Below are 26,812 nucleotides of genomic sequence, written 5' to 3' on the forward strand. Positions count from 1 at the left end.
TTTATTTGAAGTGCCAATGTCAGATTAATGCAAAATAAATAATATTTTTGTTTAAATGTATGTTTGTTTCTATCACCGATTAGAATCTACCAATTTTCCCAAAATCCACTTAAATTTTAAATGTTGTGATCTATTGCAAATACTGTTATATAATTAAAACACAATTATCAAAGAACTTATATTTAATACTAATACTGCTTTCTTTGACTTGACTTTTACTATGCATCTTGCGCCATTTTTGCTCTTCATTAATTATTTGAATGTTATTCACATTGTACTTTACAGATGATGAAAAGACAAAAAAGGACTAAGGACATTCAAGACAATCAGGTCAGCATTCTTTCTGTTTTTATTTCTTATTCAAGTATGGCCTACATTAACATAGGCCTACATTAACAGTTCTTTTTAAGTGTCACTCTTTTTACATGGAGCCTAATATTCTGATTAGAGTTGGTATAGTGGCCTAATGCTTGAACATCTAAATTAGAATAAATAGGCTGAAACTGAATGAATTTCATTGGGTTTCACAGGGGTAGAATATTCTATTTCCCAAACTGATCAAAAGAAAAGTTTTGTCATGTAAATGCTGAATCGGAAAGTTGTCAGGCTGTGCGTGTGTGCATGATTTCATCAGAATTTTTAAAAAAAATTTAATGAAAACATGGGCAGTGCTAATTTAATTACACACGCCACACTTTATGTATGCATTCTACCCAAGTAGGTTTTTTTTATGACATTAACCCTCGCTGGGTAGCGCCGCTGTAATCAATACAAAGCAGGAAAATGAAGTGTCGAGGAGTCTCCCTTTAAACTTGTGCTGATTTTGAACTTTCTACCAGTTTTGAATCATTTTGATCGGCCAAGTAAAACCAGAGATATGATCAATAATTAATGCCACATTTTTCCGAACTTCACCCGAGTGTATTTCCAGCGTTTTTTATGCACGGCGAAACTTTGAACTTTGGACTCAGCAGAGAGTCCTCTCTGCTGAAAGCATCTGGCTAGAAACACAGGCCCTTGGAGTGATGCTTGGTGTAGGAAGGAAAATGTGGACCAGATTTTCACAAACCTGGCATTCTCTGGAGTAAAAACGCGAACTGGATTTCCCCAGAGGTGACTGAGAAACTTGGAGCTGGGTGACAGAGACGCTCTGATGGGGAGCGACCGCACAGACACGCCCCCAGTCTCTGTGTTCATAGTAAGAGAGTGGAATGTTCTGGAAATGCGCAGAGGAGAGATGGCCAAAGTGCGGATTTGGAACTTTCTATCATTATTTTTTTGGTCAGGGGATATATGGAGCCATAACGCTGACAGTAAGTTTTGGCATTGAAAAATGTTGAATTGAAAGTGAAAATACAAACATTGAAGTTTCAATCTTACTGGTAGTGTTTTCGCGTGAGGGGCAGGGGATGGGGGAGCGGGGCTTATAGTGCGAGAACGCACTTCTTGGTTTTGAGGAAAGGGGACAGATTTGCCCTGTGCTGGCTAACGCCAGTAAGACTGTTTGACCAAGCATGGATCAGAGTTCACCTGGACCTGGGACTTCGAAAACGCCAGTAAGTCTGTTTCTCTTTGTACGTATTAGTATATAATATTTTTCCACACAGAACCTTGTGGCGTTAAAACCACTTTAGGCTTCATACTATGCTAATTTAGCAAACGTGCTAACGTTCTCTAAGCTAGCTAATGTAAAAGGGCTTTGAGTCGTTTCTACAGACACATTTCCACTTACAGGAGGGATTCTTCATCAACTTAAATATTAATATTATTATTCAATATTATTTATTAAATAACTTAAATATTATTTCACCACAACTTAATAAGGCTGCACAATATATTGATTTTCAAGCAATTATTACAGGAACTCGAAATAACGGATTGACTGCAGTCAGTCAGAAGGGCAGTCAGAGCAAACATTTGACCACAAAGAGCAAAATTTGCGTCTAATGACAATAATAATGTTTTCTAGGAATTTGAAGGGTCATAAATGAATGAGTGGAGAGAGATGGTGGACTCTCAATCTGAACCGACAACAGTAAGTTCATGAAATTGTTTAAATTGCATCCATATATATCTTTACATGTATTTGTTTTTATTACATACTAGTGTGGCTGCCTTTCGAGAAAGCATGCAAACTTGAAGACTATATTATATATATATTTTGTCCAAATTTTGTTCAAGTGTTCTAGGTTAATGATTCATCAAATCTGTGCAATGAGCACTCATTAATTTCACTACTGTGTTTCACTGCTGCCTGTAACTGTTTTTAATTACAGGCACCTTCAGTTGGGAGGCAGTTTATGGAGAGACTGCTGACAAGGCTGCAGGAAGTGCTGCAACATCAGCCTTTGGATTTGGATTATTTATGTTTTGTTTTGAGCCATGAAATGAGATTCTTACAATCTTTTGCTGCTATAGTAGAGCTCCCACAAAATGTTGTTCAGTCTTTATCTGAAGTTTTGAGACTACTTCATCTCCAAGAGGAGGAGAGACTTCCAGCATCTACTTGTGTAGAGGTGCAGGGTGGTGGTAGGGGGCAGCCCAAGTTTGTTATATCCAAAGAATATCTGCAAAATCTAATTGACATGCAGCTGTCAATCCCCTCTGTAGCTGAGCTTCTTGGTGTCTCTGAAAGGACAGTGTTTCGTCAGATGAATGAATATGGTCTATCAGTTAACCCTTTACGCTTCAGTGCGTCGTAGGTGTACCGCCGGTGGTAGACCTACTAATTTGCATAGGAATTTCAAGAATGTCCGATGGCTGCAAACCCGATTATACAAACACTATACGCCGATGGAAAGCTTAGATTCTCATGAATCCGCCGGTATAAACCACTTTCAGATGTGATTACACAGCGGGTGAGAAAAACACATTTGTCCGACAAAACAAATATTCATCCATCCGTTCTCTATACACGGCTTCAACGCACACAGCGCGACTCACATTTCCGGGTTCATTATTACACACAGAAATAAAGATTCCACAAAAAACGGCCATAATCCAACCTTTTACATCCAGACAACACAAGTCAGTAAACTATTTTGTCCAAAACATGTCCTGAAGTCGGTATAAAATCCACAAATCGGTCGTTTTCAAGGAAATGCACCTCGCAATGTGCGCCCAATATTCCCTGTATTTTTCGGGTTTTTTTTATTTATTTAAAAACAGAATATTAGCGATTTTTTTGTACTGAAAACGGCTGGAATTGACTGAAGCTTAAAGGGTTAAGGGATCATACAGCAATCTAACAGATGAGGAGCTTGACAGTCTTGTACATTCAGTTAAATTGAGGATGCCACACATAGGCTTTAGAATGATGAAATGTGAACTGCAGGCTATGGGACACCGTGTCAGCTGCGCGCAGGTTTCATCATCCATGCACCGGGTGGATTCTGTGGGAATCTTGGAGAAAACGGCATCTTTGGGCTGTGTTGCCAGAAGAGTATATTCTGTCAAGGGTCCCCACTCGCTGGTTCATGTGGACACAAACCACAAACTGATCAGGTAAACTGTCATTATACATATCTAAAAAGTTGCATTTAGTAAAAAAGGCTTTTCAAAGTGAATATCTGAAATGAAGATTAGACATTTTCTCATCGCCTTTTCTTGCCAGATATGGTATTGTTATCTTTGCCGGGATTGATGGCTATTCACGAAAGGTAAACTTTTAACATTTATTTATTATTGATTATTATGTGTTGCACAGTGACTGAGGTATTTTGTCACTGCACTTCAGATAATGTACCTGAGTGCAGCTAACAATAACAAGGCATCAACTGCTCTTGACTTCTTCATGGGCTCAGTTGAAAGATTTGGTTTCCCATTAAGGTAAGAAAAGAGCAAGTGCCTTTGCTTTTTTTCATTTCTTCACCACATTTTATAAACTGAAAACATTTTATGTTGTCTGCTTCTTGTGTCATAATTTAGGGTTCGAGGTGACCAAGGGGTCGAAAACATTGGCATTGCACACTGCATGTTCACTGTTCGTGGTCAAAACTGGAACAAAATTTAAGTGATGAATTTACCAGGCTGGTCATCAGAGGAAAGAGGGGGCGGAAGGTCCCTGTGCTCCTTACAAGGGAAATAACTGAATCAATGGATTTCCTAATCGAGCAAAGGAATGAGGGCAATAACATTCTGGATACAAATGAGTATGTCTTCGCAAGACAGAATGCAGAGTCTCATATCCGCGGTTCAGACTGTTTGAGAAAGTATGCTGCTGCAAGTGGAGCAAAAACGCCAGAAACACTTACATCAACTCGTCTGAGAAAACGTGGCCACAATGAGTCAGATCATGAATCTGAAAGACAATGAACTCGATCAGTTAGCCAAGTTCGTGGGACATGACATTCGAGTTCATCGGGAATATTACCGGCTTACAGAGAACACACTTCAGCTTGCAAAGATTAGCAAGCTGCTCGTGGCTATTGAATGTGGAACTGATGTCTATAAAGGCAAATCCCTTGATGAAATTGATTTAGATTTACCAAGTAAGTGTAAAAGTATGAGATACCATTAGGTTGTTCAGACCAACAGTCCTGAAATTATCTTTATTGTGTTTGTTTTTTATCAAGCAGGGTCTTCATCACTGGAGGTCCAGGTGTGTGAATTGAGTGGGGATAATGCTGACTCAAGTGAGCTGTCTTCTGGAGCACAAGAATGGGATGGTAAGTACTATTAGATGTTTTTAAAAAACAAATACAGTAATGACATCGCCCACTAACAGCTTTGTGCGCATACACTGGAGTATTCTGGCTATGATCAGTACCCTGAAGATCAATTTCAAAATGGCAACAACAGACAAATTTGTCTGTTTATTTGCATGTATACATGATGCATTGTAGGAGCATAGCTTTGTCTTTGCCTGGTCTCATTTTAGCATGTGCATGACTAGTAGTATAAATAGCTTACCTCAGCACTCCATCCATTTGATATTTCTAAATCTCGTAGAAAAATTTGTTCTGTGCTAAAATGGTATCTGCTGTCGTAGAAGAAACTGCCGATCTAAGTTCAATGTCTCCAGAGAAGCAACCAGGAACCAAGGATATAGGTAAACCCTTCTGTAATATTTTTGCACCTGTCTGTTATCATGGTGCAAAATAGGTAATCAGAAAAAAATAGACAATCAGAAAAAAATAGGTAATAGACAATCAGGTATTTTTGACCAGCATTTCACTCTGTACTCTTGTAATATTTGTTTTTTTCCTTTGACGAGTCCAAAAGAAAGCAGTCAAAGAGGGCCACTGAACCACTTCAACATCTGGAGGGTACAGAACAACCTCTCTATTAATGGAGGCGTACAGTGATATTATAGCTGCTGTAGTAACCAGTAAATTTTCTTAATGGTTTTCTTGTTTTTCTTCTTGTTAAAGAGACAGACGTGTGGCCAAGAACCACCAGTGAAGATGAGAAGGGAAATCAAAAAAATGTAAAAACCTTTTCTATCTTCACCTCACTCTATATAAGTGACGTTGGGAGAAATAAAAAACAACAACAAATGTTCTTAAAACCATTGTGTATAGGGATACTGAATTTGTGTATTAATGATTTACCAGTATTATTCAGTCGAATATCATTCTGTGTGTATCTCATCTCATTTTCTCTTGTTTTTTTTCTTGAAGGGTCATCCAAGAAAAACAGGTCACAGACAACCTCCGAGCCAGTTCAGCAGCTGGATGGTATGAGATAACTGTTTAAGTATTAATTTAGAGACACTGTGGTACTATTGTTACTGCTGACACCATTCTTGATACAAATGAGTATGTCTTCATCTTTCTTTATCTCACTTCTGTGGTCATATATTGAATTTGATATATATATATATAAATTTACAACTGTCAGCTGTACTTTCTCTGTGTCTGTAAAGTTGCATTCAAATCATTTAAACTGTACTTATTAGGTTCATTTATTAGGTCTGTTTCCTTGTTTTCTTGTAGAAGACGTAGACATGTGCCGACCAACAGCACCAGAGAAGCTGAAAGCGACTCGGTAAACAGGTAAGCTTCATGTTATTGGATCATCACAACAAACATGTACTAAGTAGTACTGAGTACTGAGTACTTAGGAGTACTAGGGTCTACCCCCTCTCGATGCCTCTGTTTGATGTAAAGGACCAGCAGTAGTGTCTCCTCCTACTGTGAAACAGAGAGGCAGACAGATCAGTGTTGCCAAAGTAGCGCTGTTTTAAAAGTTTAGTTATTTATTCATTTTTCTAAGTTAAAGATAATGAACAAAACAATCAGCCATTGGTGATTGTGCCTCCACCTCATTGCACTTCCATGTACTTACTGGCATGGAAGTGGTTAGAACGAAGGAGGCTATACCTGACCTGCAAATTGGTTACATATTCAATGGAAATAAATAAAGAAACAAGCAAATAAATACATAAATAAATAGTCTGAATAGACTACAGTTTAGTTTTTCTATATGAAAGGCACTGATCATGCAGCTGGAATTGAACCTGGTGTGTGTCCTCTTGGGTGCCCATGATTGAGGATGGGAAATGTATCCACTAGATGCGATGATGTTAGTCATCTCTTGTGTTTTCATGCCCTGAAATGTGAAGTTTCACATACATCTTTAACATAACATGTTCATTTATTACTGTATCTTTATCTGTCAAACACACCTTAATTCACATCTATTATCCACTGCAGGCATGGACAAACAACCTCCCCCAAAAAAATGTCACAAGCCTTGGAGTCCTGCTGAAAAAGAAGCTGTATGGCAACAGCTGGGAGACTTGATCATGCTACAAAGGGTTCCCGGGAAAGAGCAATGGCTCTTACCAGGGAGCCAGCACTACAATTTCGGACATGGAGGGATGTTAAAAATCAAGTTCACAATATCATTACATCACGCAAAAGGCAGCAACTTTAAGTTGTGTTTTGAGTTTTTGCAGTTTTGATTCTGCCAATTCTGCATGTTTGTTTCATGTATTCATGTTTCATATGCATGTTCAGGTTTTAGTCCATTAGTCTAATTGTTTTATTGTATTTCGTTGTATTTTATTTATTTATTTGTATTTATATTTTTTATTTGTATTTTTATTTTGTTTTCTATTTGTATTGTATTTTCAGTTAAGATTATAATTTTGTTTTGCTTTATTTTCATGCTTTTCAAATTTGTATTTTTTAAAATATATTTTGTAGTTTTTTTCTAATTTTAATCTGAGCATGTGTTATGTGTTTAAACAAATAAAAAGCAGTTGCCAAGCTTTTGTACACCATTGCACTGTGTAGTGTAGTAATTGCTTCAAATAGTATCGTAATAATGTATTGCCCTGAAGTAAACACAACTGGTTGCATTAATCACCTGTAATATTTTTATTTGTATTTTATTTTATTAGTGAAAAGGCTCTTGCTCTGTTTGGTCCCAGTCTACTTCATTGACCCTAAAAAAAAAACAATGTGTGTTTCGTGAAATCTGCCTAGCAACAGCCATTGGTCCCCACAAGAAATGTGTGTGTTTCGTGAAATCTGCCAAGCAACAGCCATTAGTCCCCACAAGAATAGGAGAAAAATATTTGATTTTACTTTGTGTCTTCCTAATTTGAAGTGACATTCTTGTCCCCTACTCTCCCCTAGTGGCTGAAATATTTTTTGCACCATTCTAGCTGTAGTGGAAGTGGTGGGCCACACAAATGGGGGTCAGGTCTTGGGCCACACAGAGATAGAGAGACATGTGTTTGTGTGTGTGTGTGTGTGTGTGTGTGTGTGTGTGTGTGTGTGTGTGTGTGTGTGTGTGTGTGTGTGTGTGTTTGCATTTATCAAGTTGTGAGGACCAAACCCTAACGGATGACCAATATTGTGAGGACATTTTCACTTGTGAGGACCTTTTGCCCGGTCCTCACAATGAAAATGCTAAGATAGCTTCCTTTGACCCTAAGGAATGTTCTATAGAAATTTCAGAATATATCCCCAGAAACATAAAAAACTCTGAAATGTGCCTGAATGCCTGTGCTCTACGTATGTTATTAATTTATTGACATTCGCAAATTAAAAAATTCAACACTCAATATACAAATTAAGTACTACACCATGCACAGTTAGTAAATACTACTTAGATCTATTAACACCTCCACAAACTATTTTACAGTCACTCTTGGTACCTCCAAGGACAATAAATGCTGCTACTAAATTAATTTGTTGCTGCATTTGGAGCTAAACAGAAGAGTCTCACTTGTTCTATTTTAGGCCTTATTAAGAATGTTGATGTCACAAGATCAAGAAAATGTTGCCACCAGTTTTAGGTTTATCTGTTAATTTGGATTCTGAAAAATATGCAATGTATTGAATTTGACTTTGATGTCCAATTTAGACCTGAAGCTGTCATTTATAATATTTATTTCAATGCAAAAGTGTGTCCCAGATCAGCAACCTTAGAGTTTGTGTGTTTTGTCTGATTTTGTTACTTGCATGTGTGGTGGGTATTATATTGACCTGATTTTTTGAAAGCTGTTTCCAAATATATTTGACAAAAATTGTAAAAACCTAAATATTATGCAACTCAATACAACCATCAGCTGCAGGACAGTGACGTATCAGTGCCTGTCGCATGCAGTCTGAGGACATATTAGCCTTTCGGACAGGTGATATTCATTTCAAGGATGTTTTTTTTTTGTTATTATAGAAGAGACATTAACTATAAAATAAAAAGAAAATATGAAATATGAACCAAATCATTTTTAATAAATGTAAGGTATAATAGTAATTACAAATTTTACCAGGTGTAACAGTCCACTGTTCTCCCTCATACAAAGGCTTTATTTGGCCCTGTAGCTTCTTTCTGTTTGTAAGCTCTTTCTGGTGAGATTTTCTGTTGTCTCAGTTTTGACCTGAATCTGTTTTAGAAGTAAAACAGAGAGTCTATTAACTTATGGCTGGTACTTTTTCCAGCTGTTCTAAGGCAGAGCATACAGCAAAAGCAAGTAAACCTCTGTGCAATTTAAATTAATTGTCAAATGGTTCAAAGTTGTATTACCTTTTATTAACTGCATTGTTTCATAGTTGAATGCAGAATATTTCCAAAATAAATACTTCAGAAAAACTATATCAAAATGAAAAAGTGATGTATTTTTGGAGAGGTGGTATTCCTTGGAATCATTTGACATTTACATGGTATTGCACAGGGATACTCAGTTCTGAATCAGTCATTCCCTCTGTCTCCTGTGATGTTTGCTCAGCAGTAATGAAGGTGTTGCACCGAACCATCGTGGTGAAGAGGGTTTTACCAGTCCATCTACGTTCCAACCCTCACCTATGGTCATGAGGTCTGGGTAGTGACCGAAAGAACAAGATCGTGGATACAAGCGACCGAAATGAGCGTCCTCCGTAGGGTGGCTGAACTCAGCCTTAGATATAGGGTGATAAGCGGAAGAAAATGGATGGATGGATAGTTCCTTAAAATTACTGTGTCTTGGTAGAAGAGCTGAGATGATGGATGGTGTTACTTTGATATGTGATGTCTTGAGAGAATAAAAGTTCATATCCATCTAAGTGGCTTGATTGTGAAGCTGACAATAAAATGAAGTAAAATAAATTAGAAAAACACTGATCAATGTGACATGCTGTTAGCTGCCAGTCTCAACTTTTCTTTCCCGCTTTACATATGTTAAAGGTAATGGCTCCATCTGCTGGCTTAACACCTTATTTCATATTTGTTGCTTTTCTTTGTTACAAGAGTAAAAAATGTTATGTTGTTCCGTGTTAAAGCTGGTAACTCTCCGTCTGAGTGGATGTACCTTGGATGAGATTATCAGTTGGAAGGCAGAAGGAAAAACAGACAGAATTTGGATGTACTGCAACATGTCTTGTTTCTTTAGCTGGAACTACTTCTACTTTTATTTTTATATATCAGGTCACACTGTAATTATGAATACTACCAAATCACATAGTTTGTTTTGAATTGTCCAGCATATTTAAACACAGCAAGCTGGAAAAGCTCCAGGCTTTTCCACTTCTATATACTGATACATTCTTTAAAGAGGATTCCTAGAACTACAGTGACAGGTCTAACAACAACATTGTGTGCTGATTTGTTGTTAATATGATGTAACATACTCTGTAATTTACAGTTTTGATGAGGCAGAACAAAAAATGGCATTTTTCGTCCCTCACTCTGGCCTAGTGATACAGATAGGCATTTATTTTATTTCAAAATTCCTTGGCTATTTTAAAAAAAATGTATTTCCCCCTGACAAGCATCCCCCTTATATAGTGAGTAACAATTCCAAAAGAGTAACTGTTGCTGGGCTATTACAGCAATAGCATCAATACTTTAGAAAATACATTTTAATTCTGAACAATCTTAAAGCTGCCATATTAACTCATTATTTTCACAACTTTGGAGAAGTAGATGAGGCTGCAACATAACACTGCCATGCTGGAGGTTAATGAGAGCTGAAGCTGATCCAACAGTTATGGGATTGAAAATGACAACTTGGACATTTTTAACAGTGTTGGAGAGTGCAGCTTTAAAGATACAACATTATATGGTTGAATAATAATTGCAGAAAACTGTTTAGATGAGATGTTGTTGCAGAATCAGCACACAAACTTTTTCACATTTAAAGTATTAGTACTACAATGATATTTTAAATAATGTCAAAATCCCACTGCTATTAGAAAACCAATGTAAAAATTGTCCAAATTCGAAGCTGCGATAATCATTTTATTCATGTCTTCAGTTCGTAACTCAGTAACAGTGAAATAAACTGACTGAAAATCAAAACAGCAATTAGCTTCATACGCTTAAAGCTGCACTAGTCAGTGTCTCAAGATGAACATCCACAAGGCAGGTGTAAAGAGAAAGGTGTTGCCCCAACTGAAGAACTTGTGGAGAATTATTACCCAAATTCCTCCCTCAGCTTTCTAGTAGTTTAAAAGAATGCATAGTACTATAATATAGTAAAAATGTTTAAAAGAAATGTTACCCAAAATTGTTTGCACTCAAGTTTTTACTCAATTTCTGCCTGGAGATAATAGAAAAACACTTTTTCATGTACTGTAGATAGAAGAAAAATCTCTTGAAATATTTGGGACTGAAAATTGTCACATAAAGTTAAATTTATTTGATAAAGTTTGAATTTACTAATCTATGCAAATAACGAAGTTATGCTAGGTCATTAAACTCCACTGTTAATGTTTTGTTGTTTGTTTTTTTTCTAAAACCTGCACTACAATAATTTAACAGCTACATTTAATGGAATTAATTCTCAGGTGTGGCAGTTCAATGTACATCTGGCTGCTCTAATTCCAGTTTAGCATCTGCACAGTTTATAAAAAACTTATTCATATTCTAGCTTCAAGCACAGTTATCATATTTAACTGTATACATACTTACTCTAATTATAATTCTCTTTATGTGTGTGTGTGTGTGTGTGTGTGTGTGTGTGTGTGTGTGTGTGTGTGTGTGTGTGTCTGTTCTTCACATATTTCTTAAAGTGCACACCAGATTTCCTTCAGGCGTTACATCTGTATTTGTAGGGATCCAAGGAAGTGCAGTGTTGAGTTTGAAGCTGACAGGATAAACAGCGGCTATTTTCAGGGGTCTTTTTCTAGTCCAGGACAACAGGCACTCGTTTCATTAAACTTTGTAAACTCTGGTGAACATCCATGTCTTTCCAGTTCTGCAAGCCCAGTTTATATTACTTATTTTGTGTTAAAGATGCTCGTAAATGACCTCCTTGACATCAGAAGTTCTTGTCATGTAAACTGTGTCTCTGCAGATTAAAGATGGCTTTGTCAAAAGAAGAAAGAGTTAAACTGGTACTTCTCAGTGGATGTGAAAGATGGACATATCGAAAGATAGGATTAGGGTTAGGGTTAAGAAAGTAATTTTTAGGGCTAGCATGAATTTTTGCCATGACTAATTCTTTAGTTTTGGCTGATACATTTGGTCATCCAGAACAGGGTTCGTCAATGACACTGCCCATTTCTTTAAACTTTTCGACCACCTTCACCACCGTTGCCAAGTGGAATCTTCCTTGGATGACGTGCCTTAAATTCATCTGCAATGTCCATCCTTCATGTCCACTGAGATGTACCAGTTCAACTCTTTCTTCTTTAGACAAAATCAGATTTAATTTGTGGAGGCAAAATACAATTCTGGTTAATGAAATTTTGTATGTGTCCAGGCTTTAGAAACACCTTGTAGTACAGCCTGACTTTAGATGCTTTGTGACAAACTTTAAATTCACAAGAAAACATTCATGTCAGAAAATGCTGAGTAATGACGCAGTAATCTGCTGCATCACCAGTTGCTGTGCAGACTCTGTCCTCCTCTCAGACCTCCTGCCCGGCTCTGTCTGACACTTTGACACGACGGCTTCTTGATGCCTCAAAGTGGCCATGGGTGCTGTCATATCGCCGCATGCGTGCAGGAAGAATAACATTGTGACATCAGGGGTGGTTAAGTGTCACCACAACAAAGACGAGTCCTGGAGTGACTAAGCAGAATTGAGTCTTTGTCTGTGATGGGGTTGAAGAGGGTTTTAGCTGTTTGGGAACGAAAACCTGCATTGCAGCATTTGTCTGTATTACAGGAGGACTGAGTGATGGGCTTAAGTATCAGACTACAAAACTCACTCTATCCTCTATGAACTGAAAAGAAATGAGATGGGCAGATGTCTGCTTTCTTTTTCATTTTACTGAGCAATGTTTTCAGAAAAATAGAGGCACATAAATGGTTCAATAAACTGCATAACATCTCTCACTTGTTAGAATATTTCATTGTTTATTCAGTTGCATTCAAACTCAGCTCTTTAATTAAAGCTATTATTCTGTTGAGCTACTTAGCACAGAGTGAAGGAGATCATCTGTACAGGTGTTTCTTGCTGTGGCAGGTTGATGGATAGTCTAAATAAGACACGTGTGAGTCATGTTGTCAGTATTAAAAGGGAGCACAGGGACTGTTTACTGTCTGAGGCAATGGTGTTGGACATCTGAGGCAAAAGCTCCAATTTTTTTAATAGCCCTGGATCTCAAAAATAAGAATAATGAAAAAAACTAGTCCCAAATCTATTCTTCAGTCATTCCAATCATGCATTAAAGCCCTTGAAAATAAGACATCATTGATTAAAAACAGAAGTATCCTACTTTTTGACTCCTCTCTTTCATTCAGATCGACTTAACTCTACTTGGCACGTTTTGCGTGATTGAGCATCAGTTGCAGGATTTAGACATTTTTGGAAATAAGATCAAAGAAGTAAGACACAGTCAAGACTAGAGGAGGTGGAGGAAGAGCCATGTCTGAATGGATAATTGTCATTAGGCCAAACATAGACAAAGTTTTCAATGTTATTTGAGCAGCAACACAGACAGCAGATTCACTATGATTAATATTAGTTGTTTATTTGGGGTCTTCCATCTCTTCTTATGGACTACATCAAGAGTTGATCACCCAAATAGCTGTTATATAAACATGTGATTAAAAATTCAAATGAATTCCTCTATTTGTGCCCATCATGGACTTTTACAATGTAAAATTATTCATAAGGTACACTGGATTAAGACAAGATTATCTAAAGTGTATCGAGAGGTGTAACCTAATTGTATAAGATGTAACCAGTCTCCGGCAAATCATCTTCATATGTTCTGGTATTGCCCATCACTCATGGTCTATTGGACAAATATTTCTGAAATGATATCAGAAATAATTGGCACACGGATTGAAGCCCACCCTCTAACAGCACTGTTTGGGATCTCCCACCCCACATTGCAACTGACTTAAACAAAAACAGATGTATTTGCCTTTACCACTCTGTTGGCTGGACATTAAATTTTGATACGATGGAAGTCCTCTGCACCCCCCTTCCATGCACTCTGGATTCAGGCCATTTTAAGTTGTATAAAATTTGAAAAGGTTAGGCATATACTCAAAGGATCTATAAATAGATTTCTTGTGATGTGGGCTCCATTCCTCTCTTACGTCAAACGGCTCCATTTCCCTAGCCTAGCTTAGCTAGACTGTATTCCCGTTATAAGGGATATACGGGAATACGGTCTAGCCCTCCTCCATTGACACATTTTGACAGGTTTTGAAGCTCCGAGCAGATCAGACCGAACCAATCAGAGCACCAGAGGCGGGAGTTAACGATGCGTCATTTTCAGGGCCGAGTTGGCGACCGCAACAGAGCGAGGTTTCTCTCTTGCGCTTTCCTCTGTTTTGCACGGGCTGAATTTGTCCTTAAAACCTCAACAAGAAGCAGCTCTTAAAGCTTTTCTTTTTAAAAAGGATGTATTTTTAATTCCGGCAGGCTGTACGATAGAATGCGTAATGCTGCCCTTCATTGTGGAAAGGAAGAGCTTAGATTTTCCTCAGGACCCCTGTACGGCGAAGGAAGCTGTTAAAACTACAAAACATCATGGCGGAAAGGCAATTGTTAGGTCACTTCGTGATTGCGTCACACATGTGTTACGCTGATTGGCTCTCTCCAGTTCAAGCTGTGATCGGTAGTCCCGCCTCTGTGCTAGATTTGGTTCAATGGAGCAGTTCCAGACTGACTTTATGTGTATTTGTAATACGCAATATAAAGGCTGTCTGGCCCCAGGCAACCATTTCCCTGCAGCTCCAGAATGACATACGCTTTCAGATGTTTGAGTTTCCAAATGTATATTTATTCTTTTGTATATATGTTCTTATGGTGAGGGCTTTGATCTATGGGACCACTGCTTTACATCTGGATGGTGTACTGTAAGGGACAATATTTCTGATGTGGTTGATATGTAAACTAACTTTCTTTCTGTTGTGCCCTTAATTTTTCTTTATTTTATGTATTTATTTTAAATTAATTGATCTGTTTTTGTTGTTGCATTGTTTTTGTTCTTGTTTTTTTGTTGTTTTCTTTTGTGTTGCATATGTATATGGGTTTAGGAATGCACACACACTGAATGGATCACTTGCGAGTGCAATAATTCTGTAACTGCTGGCTTGTCTGAAAACCCAATAAACAAAGTGTTGAAAAAAATCAAATGTCAACAACTACTAAGATGAATTAATTCCAAACTAATTCCAAGGGACAGAGATTGAGACCCATTTGTGTAGCTACCCTGCTGCCTGGCACTGTGATATTAATGTCAGACATCGACTCAGCATAGAAAGAACTTTGCCTAAAGCACTTGATATTAATTTAACACTGAACTAACTTGGAAAACTGAGCAATTGTAAGGTTAAAATCTAAAGATTTGCATGCAGATCCTAACTACACCACACTCTGAAATCAGTATTACAGTTGTGCTAAGGGACTGTTTACTGTGTGAGGAGCACATGAACAGCTGCGTTATCTTGCCTTTACTCTGAAGCCATAAAGTCCAGTGATATGTTTCTAAAATCACCTCTCATGAAGGGAATCAATCATTTCTAGGCAAATAGCTAACACAAATTTCCCTGCTTATCTTTGTATTTCACCCTTAAAACTTACAAGTTGTGTCTGTTTTTCAACGGTTGTATTATTTATTGTTTTCTCACACAGTAACTGTTAGTCTTTGAGTTGAAAATAGCCCATAACGCAGCAGTTTTTGGTCAACAACAGCAGTCACATCCCAATTAGCTGTCAAAAGCTGTTGCTAGGCGACGAGGTAGAAGAGTCAAGGCAGCGCAGATGCAGAAGTAAGAATCCGGTCATAGCACTGCTTTCAAAATAAGTCTCACTGAAGTGAAGCACAGTCTTGGTTAAAGTTGAGGTACTTGGATGATGTATAATAAGGAATTAAAAAAAAAAATTATTCAGCCTTTAGAGGAAGCATATACAAATCCACACGACATCAATAAATCAATCAGACTTTAGAGATACAACATTTGGCATACACATGACAGGCTTTGTCAGACAAAGTGCTTGACAGAGGGAATAACAAGGCAATAAAACAACATCAACCGCCCCCATAAACATAATGTTTTAAATAAAGGATTCAATGAAACAGACACTGAGGAAATGCTATCATAAAATAATGTAATTAGGAAACATCAGAAGCAAAATATGCCCAAATTCAGGAGTGCAAAATAAGACAATAAAAAAAGTAAAGTCACACGTGACAAGTCAGTCATAAAAAGCTTTCGCGGTTCAATTCATTTCCATTTTATTTATATCGCATCAAATCATAGCATGTCATCTCATAGCATTTCACATAGTAAGGTGAAGACCTTCTGGATTTTAAGCAATACAAGAGTTTGTGATATTCTCCTTATTTTCTGTCATCTTGTTTATTTAAATGAAATATTTATTCCCATTTTACTCTTTTAGTCTACAGATAAGCTATTTCTTTCTTCTTTTTGTTCTATTTATTTTATTTTATATCACTTCAATTCAGTTTGTTGCAATGTGGGCAAGCACCATTGTGGAGCTTGCTTTAAAAAAGAAAAAGTACTTCATACATTTTAAATTGCATGTGTAAATACAATGTACACAATTTCAAAGATAATTTAGAAATGTTTGCACTGTAAAAGAAGAAGAAAATGCTGCAGAAAAAGCTACATCCAGTATTAGTAAAGTGTAGGTTATTATTCCTTTCGCAGAATACAGAATGTTTCAAGCCACAACAACCAGTGATTTTTTTCCCCCTTCTTATTGCATTTCGCATTCTATAACAACGCCAGAAGGTGGCATCATTCCCACAGTTGAAATATATTGCAGCCTGTGGCTCAGTGAGAGCTTCTTTGAAGATATTGATGAAAGAGAATGTTTGAGTTTCAGGCAAATCTAAATGATCACTGTGTGTAGGATGGGCATCATTTAGTGTCCCCCCCCATTTCTTAGGGCATTTTATGTAACAATGAACTTGTTTTGTTTGTTTTTCTTTATTAAGTCCGTAGCTTCCAATAGGTGGATAACCCAGTCATTCTGTGCAGGTGAACAGAAGTTTATGGCACTGTTTTGCTTCTCGATCCAAGAAAACACACACGTCCCTTTGAAATGCCAGTCATTCACTTTACCCAGAGCCAAGTTCAAAATGTTCACAATCATTTGGCTCCAAAATCATCTAAAGTCCACCTGAAACCAAACTGTCAAGGCGTGAGTCGTGGGGTGTGTGATTAAATGGAGGTAAATGGTATTGTAAGTTTTTGCAGATTCTCAATATATCGGGTGGAGCACAGTGACAGTTAAAGCAGAGGGCGGAAAAGAGATACTGGTGCATACAATACTTTATTGGCTGGAAGCGGTTTCTTTAAAATCAGAATAACCAGGTTAAAAGCAGGCGGGGTCACTGTCCATTAAAACGAGAAGTCTCTGTTTAAAATGAGTTCTTAAGGTTCAGAGAGACCGGGGTAAGGTGCACGAGGTTCAGTGGCTGCAGTGTCCAGTAGCCTTCTTCCGTGCCTGAACTCTTCTGCTTGAAGGCTACCTGGAAGACACAAAACCACTGCCAGTATGTCCAACACCACCAACGGGGATGTACACACACCAGAACGTTACTAAAAGCCCAAAAGGATACTCACGCCAGGCAGAGCCATTAGCCCTGCCGCTGCGAGTGTGACGCGTCGTAACGTTCTGGGTCTTTTCTTGCCTCGCCTCGGCGTTTCCCTCTGCCCCGGTTCCCGGCCTCGTGCTGTCTCCTCTTGTCGCTCTTCCTCCTGCCGTTCCCCTGGCTTTTCTGTAGCCCCTCTCCTTCCAGTCCGGAGCCTCTTTCTTCACCGTCGACTGGCTCCTGTGAGGGAGAAGGGAGAACCTCGCAGGTGCAGCGTATGTGCTCATCAGGCGCGTTCATTGGCAGTGGGACATCTAAAAACGTGCAATAAAACGCAAAACACAACTAACTAAAACACACAAAACATGCAAGAATTAATCTCTAAAACAATAATAAACCAATAAAACCAGTCCCAATAAAACTCTGAAATTATGTAACAATTAAACCAATCAGTCCCAACTGCCATACGACAAAAGCACTCACCAGACACACGCACACGCACGCACGCGCGCTGCCTGCTTCTCTTTTAAATCCACCTGTTCGTACCTCTCCCTACGCGCTCCGCTCTGCGCCGCCGCTGATAGGTTTGTCAGCGGCAGAAAGCAGCATTTATTAACGCCTGGCGCATAAGTAACAAGCTGCAGCTCTCCAAACCGGCAGCAGAGCTCAGGACTCGGGCTGTTGCAGGGGCACCGCTGGATGGATTTCCTCCTGGTGCTCCCCTCCTGGATGGGTTTGCGCATCAGCTCCTCATATCAGTCGCCGCTCATCTCCACCGCGTCTCCATGATGACATGAGCACCTCGCTAAGACTGTGGACACTGATCGCCGATCATGCGCTGATTTGAGAACAGCTCTGACCTCAGAGTCTCATCACCGCTGCTGGCTGACCATCTGGAGAAGATTTTTTTTTCTGCAAAAAATAGTTGCGAGGGGGCCAAGTCATGGTGCCTCGGCTGTCCATGGCACCGTGAGAACTTTCTTCCTCGTCCCCCTTGTTTTTTCTCTCCCATCCTCTTTGTTTTGTTGCTTTTAGATGTTTGTCAGTGGGATCGTGCTTCCTTGGGAAATTATCCACCGTTTCCCCTTTCAATTATGTTCACTTTTGCTGCCTTCTGCTACATGCTGTCTCTGGTCCTCTGCGTGTCCCTGATCTTCTTCGCAATATGGCACGTAAGTACCTCAGCTTTGGTGTATTTTTTTTTAAATCTGCCACGTCTTTCTCTGTCTTGATAACCGGCGGATTGCCTCTAATATTTGTGCATATTGGAGGCGTCGGTGTGCGTAACGGTGCTAAAGCGAGCATACAGTCTTTTCAGATGTAAATATTTATCTCTTTTACGCAGCAGGATCATGTTTTTGGCATCTATTTCCCACAACACGACAGGTGCAGACCTGTATCTGCAGCTCCTGCTCCATTATTCTCACATGCATTCCACATTTTCCACACTTTAGCACGTTTCCCCCCACATTTCCCACTTTGTGTATTCCTCCTGACCCAATTTTGTTGTGCAGAAAATGCCTGCAACCCTGTGCAGCATCCTCCAGATCAATTAAAACCCTCCCTTCAAGATCAATTAGGGAATCTTGTAGAGTGTTATCTCCCCCCTCTCATCTCTCCGCTTTGCTCCCTCTGCCTTTCATCAAGCCTCAGCTCAGTTACACTCCAGCGCCAATATGACTGACTGCATTATGATATTTGAATAATCTAATTATTTGCTCCCTGAGCAACATCTCCATCATGCAGGAACTTGTGTAAAGACAGATTTGGGTCAGGTCTTCCAGCCCTTTGCCCTGGGTCTGTCTTTTCTTTTTTTGTTTGCATGGAAACAGCTCCAGACCTGATGCACTTGGAATGACTGATCCTCTGGCAATTACAACTAATAGTTGGTCTACTTGTCTGTCAGACGGTGGCCCATGTGTCTGCTCACAGAGGAGAAATAAAAAGTCCAGGGCAGTGAGAGTGCAGAGACCCGTGACATTACAAGCCTAAACTCAGTGCTTATGCAAAAGAATTGCAAAACTGACTAAATATACAGCACATTTATGATGCAAAAATCTTTCTCTCTGCCATGATTTATAATATATGATAGGAGAACACAAACCACCACACATCCTTCACTTGTGTTTGTGCAGGAAGGATCACAATGGAACCCATTATTCTGTAGCTTCAGCAATAATCCACATCGCACCGGGCTTCATTTTTGCATCCTGCTTAAGACGGCAGAAACAGTGGAGGTGCCTCTCGCACTGATTCTCCGTTCACGGTGACATACAGACATGCAGCATAATAAGCTGGGGGCTCCATACCACGAGGAAACATAATTAGGAGGAGGCTGTGCAGTGTGGGGAGCTGCAGGAGCCAAGGCTGCACGTTAACCAACCACCTGCCAAAAAAACGCTGGGAAATATTTGGCTGTAACTCCACTTCCACTTCTGTTAGTCTCTTCGGCAGGTCGCCATCTCTCCTTCAATGTTAATTTCATCTGGTTTCAAAGAGCAGCGACGAAACAAAAACACGAAACCCTGCTGCCACTGTCGTCGTCGCCTGGCCGAAAGGTTAGATTTCAATGCTCTGAGCAGCAATGCTTTGCTAAAAAGAGCAAGCGTGCTGAGTCAAACTACCCAGGGTGAAATCAAGCTATAAATAAAGCTGGCCAGTGTAAATGAGCATAAAAAGACACAGGCTATGAACCAGGCCACAGAGAGACAACAATGGAAGTAAATGATGAACCACTGTGACTGGAACACATTACCGGTTCTGTCGGCAGGTACCAGCAGTGCTCAAGTTCTGGAAAGTCAGAGAATGACAAATGGCTGCACATGGACAGACTTCAGTCAGTAATTGGCCATAATCAATCAAACCATCCGCTGCCGAGTTCATTAGTTGTATCTGCTCCTCCGCTCATTTGCTGGAGCTGATAAGGCTCGCTGATCCCCTCTGATTCCTCCTTCCTCCCTCATTTACACTCAACCTGTAATATCCAGGAGAGGAGAAGGATGCTGGCTATCTTTGGAATATCTATTATTATTAATCACCTTTCTCTCCAGCCATGCCTGGACTTGCCATAGGCTGAGGTGTCAAGAAAGAACAGGTCACATAATGAGGGGGAATCTGGACCTTTAAAACTCCAATTAGAATCAGTGTGTGAGACAAAGGTAGCAGCTTTTTGATACTTGGAGTTGACCGGTTTGTCACATCACTGTGGCAGAAGTTAACTAGACTAGCTAAATACAAATTTTGAAGCATTTTATTGGCTTCTTTTATTTATGCATTCGTTACTTTTGACTATTAACCACTTAGCTCAATTACAGTTTTACATATAAAGTTAATATTCTATCACTCCTACTCGAAGCAACACACACAATTGAATAACGTAGAAAATGACAACAAATGACCATAGACATTTTGTGTCTTACTATTATTTACACCTCTTTTAAGTTGGGTTCCATCACTCTGATGTTGATTTTGTAGTCATTTTAAGCCTCCTCATAGTAATTTTGAGTCTTTGTTATCATTCCTGGTTTCTCTGTTGGATTTTCTCGTCTCTTTGTAGCGGTTTCTTCCTTCTTTTGGTCACTTTGAGTCATTTGTAGTCTATTTGAAATAACATTTGGTCTCGTAGTTGTTTTTGTGTCTTTACTGTCACTTTTGGTCTGTTTGGAGTTTCTTTATTGTCATTTCTGATGTCTTTGTATTTGTTTTTTGTCCTTGCAGTTATTGGTGGTCTCTGTGTTGTTGTTTCGAGTCACTTAGCACTCATTTGTGGTCTATTTGCAGTCATTTGTTGTCTCTTTCTCATTTCATTGTGATCGTTTTTTGTGTATTTGTTGTGTGTACAGTTGTTTTGAGTCTCTTTATATTCATTTCTGATCTCTTTGTTGTAATTTTGCTTATAGCCTCTTTGTGATGATTTTTAGTTTCTTTTGGTCACTTTGATTCATTTGACATTTCTTTGAAGTTGTTTCTTTGATGTTGCCACAATAACATCTTGTCTCTTCATTGTAGTTTCTGGTGTCTTTACAGTTGTGTTGTTTCCTTTCCCTTTAGTGGTCATTTTAAGTAGAGTAGCTTCTGCTCTTTTTTAGTCACTGTGAGTCTCTTTTTAGTCATTTGTAGTCTCTTTGTAGTTGGTTGTCACCATTTTTATTTTCCTGGTAGTGGATTTGCATCTCTTTGTAGTCAGCTCTGGTCTTTGTTGTGTTTTCTGGCCTCTCTGTAGTTGTTTTGTGTTTCTTTGTAGAGGTTACTGGTCTGTCTGTGGTCATTAATAATACTCGTCATAATACTGTGCTTCCTTCTTTACTGTTGTTGAATTGACCTTCCAACCGTATGAATCAATACTGAACTTTCTGTACTTCCGATGAAAGCGTTTCTGTCGTCCGAATCAATTCTTATGTTAAAAGATCCAACGGTAAGCTCAGTAGTCTGGGGTTAATGTGTGTTTTACCAGCAACAAGGGATACAGTGCAAAATAAATAGCATACCATGGGGATAGTACATGTTTGATAGGAACTACTTCTCCTTCTGCTTCTAATAGACATATCGGACTGTTAAATGCTGAGCCTCTGAAGAGGAGAACAGAGGTGCTGTTGGTGTTAGGCAGACTTCTATCAATGAGTCCTTTGGCAGGAAATATCCAGGTACAGAGTGGTAAACTGTCACTATGGCAACGTTTATCACTGACCATGAAAGTGATTCACATCCTCCTCGGCTTAAGTTTGTGTTGATATTCAAACAACGGGAGTTCCCCGCATTTTTAAAACTGTGGAAGGTTGTTGTTGTTTTTATTTTTTTCCAGAGTGATATAAAAAAATGTGCCAGCGGGGGGGGGGGGGGGGGGGGGGAATAAACATAGTCATGAATAAAAGGGGTAATAAATGATTGTATAAAGATCAGAACTGTGACTTTTGAATAAAGCTTGGAGCAAGATTTGTGTCTCTGGGGTCACATGAATAAAATATTTGTATTATTGTTTTCAAGGCCTGTGAGATGACGTTTCTGCTTAGCTGCCAACGCCATATATTTAAATGACACTTACAAAGCCCTTTTAAATCATTTTCTCTCTTTAGATACATATGTACCACAACAGGTGGCTTTCACTGAGCCAATCCCACTAGTGTTAATTTACTGCTGACAGATTATCGATTCATTAAATATTCATTATGCCATTTATGTATTTATTATGTGTTTCAGTGACTTTTTTTATTTCACTTTGATAACATGACACTCCATATAAAACACCAAGCCTGTGTTACCTTTCAGTTCCTCTCTTCCTGCATGGTAACTAGTGTATTTTTAGCAGTTCCATACATACTATAGCTAAACCTAAATAAGATTAAGTTCACAGTGCAATGTAGCTCAGTTTGCCCTGTTTCTTTATATTGTTTGTACATGATTATCCAAGAGCATCACCCACAAGAGGCCTCAGAAATGAAAAGGGTATGGACTATTTCTTATTTTCCTTTTTCTTATCACCTTAAGCTTGTCTAATCAGCATGTACTGGGATATCAGCCTTAGTTTTATATGGTATGGATTTGGAAAGAAAATCTGTGGCGTCTGACGTCACGGCTTTCCATAAGAAATGCAAACCTTCACTTCAAACAGCAGGGTTTTGATGTAAAACACCCACTTTCAGGCTCTGGGTGAATTTAGCAGATGGGGGTGAATACAGACGCCTCTCCAAAATCACAAAACAACCGAAATATTTAAATTAAAAATTATTGTAAAAATATTTTTTGTGTATGTTTTTAACAGGGTAGATTAATGAGACTAACTAGTAATAAATGACGAAACATTGACCTTGATCAGGATCTAACGGCACATGACACTGTGTACTTTTCTTCACCTCACACAGGTGAGACATCACACTGAGTCACAGTTTATCAGCTGCAGCTACATAATTTGTCACACAGCAGTCGTCCTCAGGTTGAGTCCTGAGCATCACCACAGCTGTCAGGAATTTATTTCACTGTAAAAGTCTGGTCTCTTTAGTAAAGTCAAAATACTTTCACATCACGATTTTATAACAGATCTTTTGGTTTCATATTTCTGTAATGCTGAGTGGCAGTGTTGTGTTCAATGATGGGTATGTATAGTGTCATCTCTACAAACAGTCATAAAATATGACAACAGGTAGACTTGTGACAGTAAAAATACATTTTATTGTACTGGAAGTTACTATCGTTAAATAAATCATTATCACATATGGACAGACTTTTCCATTTAATTTAGAAATAAACTATAGATGTTAAAGAGAAGCCAGCTATTCTGTTTCACTGGAACATTAACATGCGTCTTATTCCGGAACAAGTGGAAATAATCCAGAAATACAAGTATTTTTGATATCTCAGGCATTTTTCTGCCTGTGCTTTTGAAATGTTATCAATTGACTGCAGGTATTTTATCTGTACTTTGTGGTTCTAAAGGGTGGAATTGCTGCGTTTATTTAAACTACAGATATGTTTTGCACCACACCACCACTTCATGACCATTTTTAATTCAGATCTTGCTATTTTAGTCTATAATTCATAGACTAAATGCAACTGCATCACTCATGAATTTCATCACTGGACTTGTGACAATGCACGTGCTATACACATTAAATGATTTTAAAACGCACCAGGAATTTTGGTTGTTTCTGGTGTTGCTTTACTGTAAATGTATTCTGATCAGACATGATTTTTCAAGCCTAATTCTGCTGTTTTCTCTCTTTTTTTTACACCCTCTTTTATTTTATGCACAGATGCTAAGCATGCTGTGATGCTCCCAAAGGATTGCAGACTGTCCTGTTTATTGAAGAAAAGTTGCATTTTTTTTCATTTCAGATATTCCATCATCTCTTCATCTTGTTTTGAGGATAAGGTTAGTTTTCTGACAGACAGAAACCAAAACTGTTTTGGCAGCTCAGCAAGACATATTTGTCCATCAGGACTAATAATCAAACAGAAGAAGCAGTATTCTCGTTACACGACATAACGACACTTTAAACCAGATGCAGAATCAGTCTGTTCCTCACATAAAACACCACACCACAGGCACCCAGGGGAGTACTCATGGAACCGATTACGAAGCCATTTTAATTAACATACAAAGTGAACTGTGACCTCCCTGGAGTTCCACGGCTGAGCGCTTCAATGATCCCACTCTGCTTGAGTGATTCTCTTCCCATGTAACCACAACCCCTAATGTACTCTGAGTGTCATTATGGCTGGGAGGGAGCCAGACGCTCCCTCGGTGCGCCACTGATAGATGGGACTGCCCCATTGTGCAGATATGATGTAGAAGTTCTCCTGCAGAGGGCAGATGTCACATCATTCACTCTCCCACTTGGGGTTTCTTCTACATAGTGACAGTTTGGGTTTTTAACACATTGAAAGTGTCGTGAAGTCAAAAGCTGTGGCCCAGACAATCAGGAAACCACTGCAGTTCCTGGTTTGGACATTGATACCAATTTTCCGTATGGTACCTTTTTGTAAATAGGTTTAGAAGTTGGAACTTTACTTTCTTTAATCACTAAATTATGCTTGTGCCAATTAGCAATAAATTCATTGTGGTAGATCAGCAAAAACTAGTCGTATGAATGACTTTGAAGTTGTCAGGTTGTCATATACCACTAAATACTTAACAGTAATGCTTTAAGAAGTTATGCAAGGGCCATAATCCCACCACATAATTACCTACATGGCTGCAAGATAAAGGAATCTTTTTTCTTTTTTCTTTAATAGAAACTGTTGAAGTTGCAAGCATTATTTTGGGTTGGGTTCACATAATTATATTGGTAACTGCATCGGCTTAGGTGTGTGTGCTATTCAAACTCAAATTTCTATATAAGTTGAAATAAACTGAATTTTGTGATGTTACTTAATAAAATTGGTTTGATAACCTAATTTTTGTTCACCTTGAGTTGAGGATTTCAAGCTCCCTCCATTGTCTTAACTTTCCTGGACAATTTCAGACAGACTGAAAATGAAAAATACATTTGAATATAGTGGGAAAGCTAATTCCAATGACTCACTGGAGGTTTTTGTTCGAATTTAAGTTTTCATAACTCAGAAATATTGATGCAAGTTGTTGCATTAAGTTTTTTTGAGTTTAGACTTCTTATTATTGATGATTTCTAACTTGTCTATAAAATATTAGCATATAGTTTACCATAACAGAAGCAGTTTAGTCCACAGGGAAACATGTTTATGTGGTTTCTGGCCAAGATTTCAAAACAAGGTTTGACAGCACTCACTTGTCTGTTTGCTTGAGGAAAGCTTCAACCTGATGAACATTAGCGTAGCTCATGAAGGGTCTGATGGGAAATGATGCAGCCAGTAATCCCTGTAAATACCCCTGGTTGTAAATGGACTTTGGTTTGAAGTAAGAAAGACATACAGTGTGAATTGATGATCTGCAGAGTCTCTGGTAGACAGAATTTTTTTAACCGGACAATGTCAAGCTACTTTTCCCCCCTGATTCCAGTCTTTATGCTAAATAAAGCTAACTGTTCTTTGGCCTTAGAGTTCATGGTTAGTGTGCTGACATGAGAAGGGTCTGTCGTATCTGATTTTGGACAAAAAAAGCTAAGAAACATGTCAAACTATTCCATTTTGTAACCTCAGTTACTACCTAGGCCAGATTATACTTGCTTTCTTTATTTAATGTGTATTAAGTTGAGAAGATTCCCTTATCTTTATTTATTTTAGTTTATATAGGTACATTGTGTTTTTCAAGGTCATGTTAACATTAAATGGTGTACCTTAAGAAAGACAGTAGGGCCTAAATTTTAAGTAGGTTAGTTAAATTCAAATGAGACCTTTCTATCATGATTTTTTTTTTTTTTTTTAGCTGTATCACCCAGCCGTGTTATTACCTACACAGTCTTGGGATACCTCATTGCAAAGTGGTATCATGCTGGTTCGTTTCAATCAAATAACAGTTTTTCCCAAAAAGCAATTTAATATTGCCTTAAATGTAGTTTTGCTTTTGTTATTTTAGTATATGGTCCGTAATCCTACATAGTACATCTTTGTTGAGTTATTTGTGAGATTTTTTTTTTAGCAAAATTTAATGCAGCTGCCATTAGTTGTTTTCACTTCGAACTGTTAGATATTGAGCTTGATGAATGTGGAGACCAATTAGGGTGGACTCACTGTTGCCCAGCGGCCCTTTCATAGGTTAATATGGCCCTGGCAGCGATGGAAGAAGCCTCTTAAATCCAACCCTCTTTTCTCTTCACCTTCTCCCTTCCACCCGCCATCCATTTCTTCATTTCAAGTAAATTACCTCACACAAAGCAAACGCTGGTTTAAATAACACCGAGGTGACACTGCACATCAGGATTTCATGCACACCTCAGGAAGGATTTTGTGCCGAGCAGATCAGCTAGCATTGTGCACTTGCCATTGCTTCCTCACCGAGC

General features: G+C 38.6%; 1 protein-coding gene and 4 long non-coding RNA genes across 5 annotated transcripts in view; 3 read left to right on the top strand and 2 right to left on the bottom strand.

The window, feature by feature from the left end:
• The window catches only part of LOC127537692 (uncharacterized), a 185,308-nt gene that overhangs the window by 54,786 nt on the left and 103,710 nt on the right, over positions 1–26,812 (bottom strand). The window lies entirely within an intron of this gene.
• Positions 1,427–2,671, top strand: LOC127537689 (uncharacterized). The gene is made up of 3 exons (XR_007947485.1): positions 1,427–1,556; positions 1,970–2,035; positions 2,277–2,671. It is a non-coding gene; the product is annotated as an uncharacterized LOC127537689 (long non-coding RNA).
• Positions 3,391–3,797, top strand: LOC110966674 (uncharacterized). Its single transcript, XR_007947483.1, has 3 exons — positions 3,391–3,504; positions 3,614–3,659; positions 3,737–3,797. It is a non-coding gene; the product is annotated as an uncharacterized LOC110966674 (long non-coding RNA).
• LOC127537687 (uncharacterized) lies at positions 16,060–17,892 on the bottom strand. The gene is made up of 2 exons (XR_007947482.1): positions 17,434–17,892; positions 16,060–17,339 (listed from the first exon to the last, which is right to left on the bottom strand). It is a non-coding gene; the product is annotated as an uncharacterized LOC127537687 (long non-coding RNA).
• The window catches only part of cnih3 (cornichon family AMPA receptor auxiliary protein 3), a 118,377-nt gene continuing 110,002 nt past the window's right edge, over positions 18,438–26,812 (top strand). The window contains 2 exon segments of the mRNA XM_022216162.2: positions 18,438–18,473; positions 18,476–18,574. Coding sequence (XP_022071854.2) covers positions 18,438–18,473; positions 18,476–18,574 — 135 coding nt within the window.

This window comes from Acanthochromis polyacanthus, chromosome 16 (assembly GCF_021347895.1).
Source record: "Acanthochromis polyacanthus isolate Apoly-LR-REF ecotype Palm Island chromosome 16, KAUST_Apoly_ChrSc, whole genome shotgun sequence".
NCBI classification, from domain to species: domain Eukaryota; kingdom Metazoa; phylum Chordata; class Actinopteri; family Pomacentridae; genus Acanthochromis; species Acanthochromis polyacanthus.